General features: G+C 41.0%; 1 protein-coding gene across 2 annotated transcripts; it reads left to right on the plus strand.

Annotated features, from left to right (window-relative positions):
* Nucleotides 1-5,956: 5,956 nt before the first annotated feature.
* LOC101552593 (voltage-dependent anion-selective channel protein 1-like) lies at nucleotides 5,957-6,821 on the plus strand. 2 transcript variants are annotated; one of them, XM_055130608.1, is made up of 2 exons: nucleotides 5,957-6,559; nucleotides 6,669-6,821. In XM_055130608.1, exons 1-2 carry the CDS (start codon nucleotides 5,957-5,959, stop codon nucleotides 6,819-6,821), a joined length of 756 nt encoding a protein of 251 aa, XP_054986583.1. The 2 variants fall into 2 exon arrangements, with proteins under 2 accessions (XP_054986583.1, XP_054986584.1); XM_055130609.1 differs by having other exon boundaries at nucleotides 5,957-6,520; nucleotides 6,648-6,821.
* The last annotated feature ends 1,234 nt before the right edge of the window (nucleotides 6,822-8,055 follow it).

Raw genomic sequence — 8,055 nt, forward strand, 5'->3', positions numbered from 1 at the left:
GATCTCAGAAGCCTTTCTCTTCTCGGCCATCCCAATGATGCCGCATTGGAGGCTCCTTCAGGGTCAGGGGAATGAGATTCAGCTGGTTACTGGCTATTTTGTAGAATCCACTAGTAAATCCACCTGGACCTGGGCTTTTATTCTTGTGAATATTTTTAATTAATTAATTAATTTCCTTTTTTTAAATTGGTCTGTTTGGGCTTTTGCCTAGTTGATTCTACACTTAGTAAACCTTAAAGACTTTATCAAAAAAACTCTAGAAACAGTAAACTCATACAATAAAGTGCAGTCTACAAAACCAATGTGTGGAAATCAATTGCATTCTTACAGGCAAACAATTAAGTCCTACATTTAACAATGTTGTAAATAATAGTGTCAAAAAAATTTATATATAGTTCAATTAAAATAAAGTATTGGAGAAAGTCGGAAAAATAATATAAATTTGAAAACTAAATAAAATATAACTCAGAGGACTTAAAGGAAAAGAACAGGAAAGAAAGTCACTAAACAAGTGATACTGAAGTACACTATATAAACTATGCTGCACATCCTATATGCCCTGTCACGTCATACTGATAATGGGAAGGACAGCGTAGGCATGTCTTTACCTTCTGCTTACTACTGCTGAAATCTAGGAGCACTTTAATGCAAATCTTTAAAAACATATTTTGACAGTAAAAACGTTATCTAATAATATGTGAAATAACTCCTCGAATAAATTATGCAACGTAAAGGCCCATCTTTTAACAATTACAGAACTATGGATCTTAAATTCCAGAGCATACAATCTGGTAAATAGGGAAAGAATAATGTAAAGGTTCATCCAATACCCTCTCATAAAGCAGTTTACTATTGTTCCCATTATTGTAAATGTAAAAGAAAAATTCCAATCTGAAATCAAGGCTCCCTACCTTTTCTTTTATTCAGTACCTCCTCTCTCTCTCTCTCTCTCTCACACACACACACACACACACACACACACACACACACATACACACACACGCACCTCTCTGGATCATGTGAAAACTTGATGGACACATCAAGTATCTTTTGCACTTTATTTTTGTCCTTCCATTTTCAGTATATTAAGAATCCTGACTTTTCATTTCTATTATCTCTTCAAATATTGTCCTTCCTACACACATTTGTTCTTTCACTTCACTGATTTATCTTCTTTCTCTTTAGAACTTTGATTAGGCAGGATTTGGACATTCTGACTTTCTTCTTTATGCAGAGTAAACATTTTTAAAAAGACATTTTCCACTAGGATGAAAAGAGAGAGTACATCAGGAGAATTCATCTTGCAGGCCGCCAACCTGGGTTAAATTCCTAGCACCATATATGGCCCCCCAGACTCACCCAAAGTGATCCTTGAGCACAGAGCCAGGAGTCATTCCTAATCACTGTTGGGTGTGACTCAAAAACTTAAAAACAATCTTTTCCATGGCCTTTTTATGTTCAACTTCTAGTAATATCTCATATTCTCTCTTGATTTGCCTTGTGTGTATGTGTGGGACATGTGTCTTTTTGTAGTATGTTTCTTTGTGGGCATATTTCTTTTCAACAATTTTTTTTTTTTTGCCCCGATGCTCAGGGGTTACTCCTGGCTCTGTACTCAGGAATTATTCCTGGTGGTGCTCAGGGGACCATACAGGATGCTATGAAACTTTTATTTCTCTTATTTTATTCCCAATCTTTTTATGACCATTACTGAAAATCTATTTTTATCTGTTTCCTGGGGGGCGATGGTGAAGGGGGCTTGGCTCTACTCATTTGTTAAGTCTGCTATGTTTCATTTATTTGTTAAGTCTGCTATGTTTCATTTATAGTGGCTTTCTTTATCCTGTTCATTGATTGTGGGTTTAATAAATCATATTTCTCTAAGTAATTCTGAGAATTTGTTTAGGCCCCTCAGAGTCCCTCAGATCAAGATCCGTAATAACCAGAATATTTTCCATGTTCTAATTACTGTAACATATGAATGTGATTACTGTACCCGGTGAAAGGTACTTACAAATTATATTGATTTAACACATGCTAATATAAAGACATTATGGTAAGCTACCCATGGCATATCCAATATGCCAAAAACAGTGACTACAAGTCTCACAGTGGAGACATTACTGGTGCCCGCTGGAGCAAATCTATGAGCAACAAGATGACAGTGACAGTGATTGTGGCTTACCCAAGGTGTCCTAAGGTAATCATAGCATTACAAGTTGACAGAGAAGAGCAGTGGAATAAGGTAGCATGAGAAAGCTTCGACCTGACCTTGCTGACTTCAGCTGGAGAAAGGGGTCATGAGCCAATGAATGCAGGCAATATCTTGAAGCTAGAAAGGTAAGGAAACATGTACTTCTATAGAGTCTTTTGAAGGAACATGACCCTGGTTTAGATTTCTCACCCAAGGTCACTAAATTTGTGCATCTTTCTTCTGGCCATAAAAAAGAACTCTCAGCCACTCGAGATAACCTGGCTTCTCAGGAGCAGAGTTCATCTTCTTCAATGCACCTGGAGGAGGCTCTTCACTGTGACGAAGGTTGGCCACAGTCAGGATTTCTGCCCATTTCCTTCCCATCGGCTGCCAACTCCCAACATTTTTTAAAAAAAATTTTTATTAGTGAATCACCATGAGATAAAGTTACAGACTTACAAACTTCCATACTTGCATTTCAGTCATACAATGATCGAGTACCCATCCCTCCACCAGTGCCCATTTTCCATCACCAATGGTCCCAGCATCCCTACCACCACCCCCACTATGTCCCTTCCACCCCACCTCGACTCTGTGGCAGGGCATTCCCTTTTGCTCTCTCACTCCTTTTGGGTGTTGTGGTTTGCTATAGAGGTATTAAGTAGGCATCATGTTCGGTCTAGGGCTGGAGCAGTAGCACAGGGTAAGGAATTTGTCTTGCACAAAGCCGATCTGGGTTTGATTCCTCTGCCCCTCTCGGAGAGCCGGGCAAGCTACTGAGAGTATTTTGCATGCATGGCAGAGCCTGGCAAACTTCCCATAGCGTATTTGATATGCCAAAAACAGTAATAGGTCTCAAAATGGAGACGTTACTGGTGCCTGCTCGAGCAAATCGATGAGCAATGGGATGACAGTGATACATGTTCAGTCTATAGTCTATTTTTAGCCCGCATCTCCCATCCCTAGAGGGCCCACCTAGCACCCTTTGCTTGGTGGTCCCTTCTCTATCTGAACCGCTTTTTTCCTCCAGTTTGTGAGGCCAGCTTCCAAGCTGTGGAGTAATTCTCCTGATACTTATCTCTACTATTCTTGGTTGTTAGTCTCCCATTCTGTTACTCTATATTCCACAAATGCAACTCCCAACTTATTTTAGTTTTCTTTTCTTTTCCTTTCCTTTCTTTTCTTTTCTTTTCTTTTCTTTTCTTTTCTTTTCTCTTCTTTTCTTTTCTCTTCTTTTCTTTTCTTTATTTGAGGGGAAAGGGGGTACGCTGGGAGAGTTCACTTTCTTGTCAAGAGACTAGAAAAGGGTTTAGGGGAGGCGAGGGCTTTGTGCAGGGAGGCGGGGAGGCCTAGAAATGGACTAGATTGCTCTAATCTAGAAGTTAGTGGTTTTATGGCCTACAAAAAGCATCTGTTCATACCTAGTTCATTATACTAATGGAGCTATGTAAAAAACTAAGGCACGCTGAAGGACGTGTGCACTCATGGGCTCTTCGGGCGGCTCTGTCTCACTGCCCGCGTTCCGTGTTCTGGAACCGCTGTGTATGGGCTGGATCGAGGCGGCTGTTGGCCAAGTGAAGGAAGAACAAGGACCAAGCTGGTTGCTGATTAGTTACCGTCTATTCAATCTTCCATCTTTCTCATCTCCCACACTTCTAGCTGCACTTCTAGATCCATCCTCTCTCTGGATCTACTGCTGCCTCTCTGGATTCTCCCTCACTCCTCTCTCCCCCTACTTGTCTCTCTTCACCTTGTCCTCTAGGCTACACACAGCCAGGTAGCAAAATCAACATAAGAAAGCCCTTCCTGAGGGCCTGGCATTCCAAACCCTTCCTGACTGCCAGCAGGTAAAATACCTCTTAAGGTTTCTCTCCTTTCCTTAGTCCAAGAACTTATTCACATCTTCATACTAGTTATTTTTGTATGGACACAGCAAGAGATACATTGAGGCTTGCAAGACAGCTCTCCTGGCAACATCTTGCCACAGACTCAGACCACAGCACTCTGGCCAGATTAATCATTCCTAAACCTAGCAGGGTCCGAATCTAGTTATTACTTTTTGGATCATGACAGCATTTGTCCATGACCAAGCTCTTAACTTATAGTTAAGCATTAGGTAATTTGGCCAGGCCCATCTCGATGCCAGGGTAGCACACAACTCACCGCTTGCCCTGGGTCTGTCCCGTCCCTCGTCAGGACCCTGCTTTTGGGGATGCTAGGAAGTAAGGGCAGCTGAGGCTTAGGTCAAGAGAACAGATGCCCAGGAGGAAAATATCATGTAGAGTCAAATGACAAAAGCATAGCATTTGCTAAGTCTTCCTGTGTTCATACAAAAAGGACATGGCTCTGAATAAACTATGCAAAGGACTCAAGGAGAAAAGAAAAATAATATTTGCAAGTCAACAGAACACTAAGAAAGAAGCTACAAATAAACACAGAGGAATGGGAGCACTGTGATGGGAGTTACCCAATAAACCTAAACTATCAGAGGCTATGTTATCCTACAGAGATAGACATGTAATCCTAGATAATTTCCTCTTCAGTACTGCATACCTGTCTCATGAATCTTCTCTTTTAATGTTAACAGCACTAAATTCATATTAATAGTTAAAACCTCTATGCTTAGTCCAAAGACAAGGTATTTATTGTTTCTAATATAGCCTTCTCTTCAATACATGTTGTTTTAAAATACATTAATGTTTCTTAAGAATATAGCTATGGTACAGAATACCTGTGCTGCTTTCATTTTTTATAAAGTAATTTTATTTGATCTTTTAACAGTGACAATGTTTAATCAATGACAATGTTTTCTTTCCTACCTGAATCACGTTGTATTCTCTAACATCATTATGCTAAGTGTATTTATTTCACTTTCCATTGATGCTCACTTTTAAGTTTATATTAAGAATTGAAAAGGGTTCTGTTAGTTATTGGTTCAAAGGAGGAAACTCATATTTATTCTGAATTTATAACCAGTCAAAGATTCACCAATCTAAAATTTAAAAAGAAGATGTAAAACAATTATCAGAAGGGGGACAGAAAAACAAATGTAACTTCTTGGAAAAAATTGAACTTCAGATTTTTATACCTTCACTAATCAGCCAGCAGACATTGACTATCTAAACCCTCATGAATATCATGTGTGACATGAGGAAGGTAGTTTGTTGTTATTGTTTTGATTTGGAGAGACACACCCAGAGTGCCCAGGTCTTATACCTGAGGCTGCACTCAGGGATCATATGCAGTGATGGGGACTCAGATTGCCCGACTGCAAGGTCAGCACCTTAACCTCTGCACTATCCCTCTGGTCCCAGGAGGAGGGTCTTTGATGGCTATTAAAGGAAGCCTTATTTCTGTGGTCTCCTGCTCTTTTGGCAAATATTTTGCAAACATTTTGCAATTTTGTGAACAGTTTGCAAGCATTGGACGTTACACTCACTAGATCACACTATTCTAAGAGTAGTCCTTTGCAAGATGCTGCTAATAGGTCTTCGTCTTCCACAAACCTCCCTTGGAAATTAAGGCTGAGCTACTGTTTTCTTTCTGAAAAGATGGTATATTTGTCCTTATTCTGTTTGATACCATCTAAATTACATACATTATCCTCAAATTATCCACCTTTGAAGTATGGCAGCATGGACATTGTAAGATATTTCCAGCTGGCTCAAGAATTATGAGAACATAGAAAATAAACATATAAGAAAATACTGATTCCCCCACCGTAGCCGCCGCAGAGCCCGCACCACCACCTCCGAGCAGAAGATGATTGTGCCTCCCAGGTATGTCGATCTTGGCAAACCCGCCCGAGATGTCTTCACCAAGGGCTATGGGTTTGGTTTAATAAAATTTACCAATTTTGTTTTCGATTTGAAAACAAAATCTGAGAATGGACTGGAATTTACAAGCTCAGGTTCCGCCAACACAGAGACCACGAAGGTGACAGGCAGCCTGGACACCAAGTACCGGTGGACCGAGTATGGGCTCACATTCACTGAGAAATGGAACACGGACAACACGCTAGGCACCGAGATCACCGTAGAAGACCAGCGCACACGTGGCCTGAAGCGGACCTTTGAGTCATCCTTCTCTCCAAACACTGGGAAGAAAAATGCTAAAATCAAGACAGGGTACAAACGGGAGCACATCAACCTGGGCTGCGACGTGGATTTCGACATCGCTGGGCCTTCCATCCGGGGCGCCCTCGTGCCGGCCCAGGAGGGCTGGCTGGGGGGCTACCACATGTACTTTGAGACTGCCAAGTCACGCGTGACCCAGAGCAACTTTGCGGTCGGCCACAAGACTGATGAGTTCCAGCTTCACACGAACGTCAATGACGGGACAGAGTTTGGTGGCCCCATATACCAAGGTGAACAAGAAGTTGGAGACTGCCGTTAACCTGGCTTGGACCGCAGGCAACAGCAACACTCGCTTGGGCATAGCAGCCTAGTATCAGATCGACCCCGATGCCTGCTTCTCGGCTAACGTGAACAATTCCAGCCTGATAGGATTAGGACACACTCAGACCCTAAAGCCAGGTATCAAACTGACACTGTCAGCTCTGCTGGACGGCAAGAATGTCAATGCGGGTGGCCACAAGCTTGGTCTAGGACTCGAATTTCAAGCCTAAATGAATACTGTACAATCACTTAATTTTAAACTATATTACAGCATAGCTACCTTCAGAACTTAGTGTACCTTTTAAATGTTGTCTGTCTGGGATGCAAACATTGCTAAATATCATGTTAGACCTCCAGGTTCAAGATGATTTAGCTTTAAGGTGTTACCCTTTCACCCTTTCAGAGGTACAGAAAAATCCAATTTCAAAAAAAGAAAAAAAAAAAGGTCCTTTCAGCTGTAGACTTGGGGGCAGGGAGGAGGAACTTGACAGCCCCTCTGGAGATGTCAGGTGCCTTTTTTTTTTTTTAATCTAGAAATGGCTGCAAGTGGGAGCTGATCATATGTAGACACTGTAAATGCTCGTTGACTAAATGAACGAAATTGTGATTTCCTGAGAATTAATCCTTAGTTCCCTGGCCTAATCATGGAGAGGCTCAACCTGAAGTTCGAAGGTGTGTACAGATTCATCTGAAAGGGACATTTTTAGACAGATCTTTGTGACCCACGTCCACCCCAGCCCATCACTTCCTTTACACCAAAAGTAGTTGCAAGGTGTGGTAACTGTTTCTTCTGTGCCATTTTGGGGTGGAGAAGGTGGATGTGATGAAACCAATAATTCAGGACTTATTTTCTCCTCACGTTGTGTTTTTTTTTTCACCCTTGCGCCAGACTATGAAACAGCTTCAGAGAGCTCCAGCTGTCGGCTGGGAAGAGCTCTGTGACCAATCACACGGGGCGACCCCCCAGACCTCAATTGGACTCTTGGGTTGTATCTTCGACACTCGGTTTATTTGGTTTTTTTTTTAGCATTTTAATGGATATATTTTAGAGTCTTCCATTTTGTGTGGAATTAGATCATTCCTTCAAATGCTGTAATTAACATAGCTTAAAAATAAAACTTGAATAAAATTTAAAAAAGAAAATACTGATTAAAAGAAAACTAATTTACTTAAACAATACTATAACTTGTTTGGGAATATGTGTTTGTTATGATAACTAATGAACATCAAATGAAACCTTCAAGTTAGAAGTATTCCTAACTTGTCTAGAAATAAGTATCTTAATAAACAAACATCAACCAATACTCAGAATTGCTATTTTAAAATTAAACTGTATTTTTTTTCTTTTTAGGAATGTCCAGGGTGTCCATGTGTTACTCCTGTAAGTACTTTGCCAGCTGGGCCTGATGGAGAGTGTTGGAGCTGGGTGTGCAGCACTGCTCCTGCTCAAGCCAGCCCCGGGCA

The sequence above is a fragment of the Sorex araneus genome, chromosome 3, assembly GCF_027595985.1.
Source record: "Sorex araneus isolate mSorAra2 chromosome 3, mSorAra2.pri, whole genome shotgun sequence".
NCBI classification, from domain to species: Eukaryota; Metazoa; Chordata; class Mammalia; order Eulipotyphla; family Soricidae; genus Sorex; species Sorex araneus.

What these genes read in the sequence shown, in the direction of transcription:
- LOC101552593 (XM_055130608.1), top strand. Translation starts at nt 5,957, where the DNA reads ATGATTGTGCCTCCCAGGTATGTCGATCTTGGCAAACCCGCCCGAGAT. An exon ending in TTGGTGGCCCCATATACCAA is followed by an intron (nt 6,560 to 6,668) that starts GGTGAACAAGAA and finishes GATGCCTGCTTC; the next exon opens with TCGGCTAACGTGAACAATTC.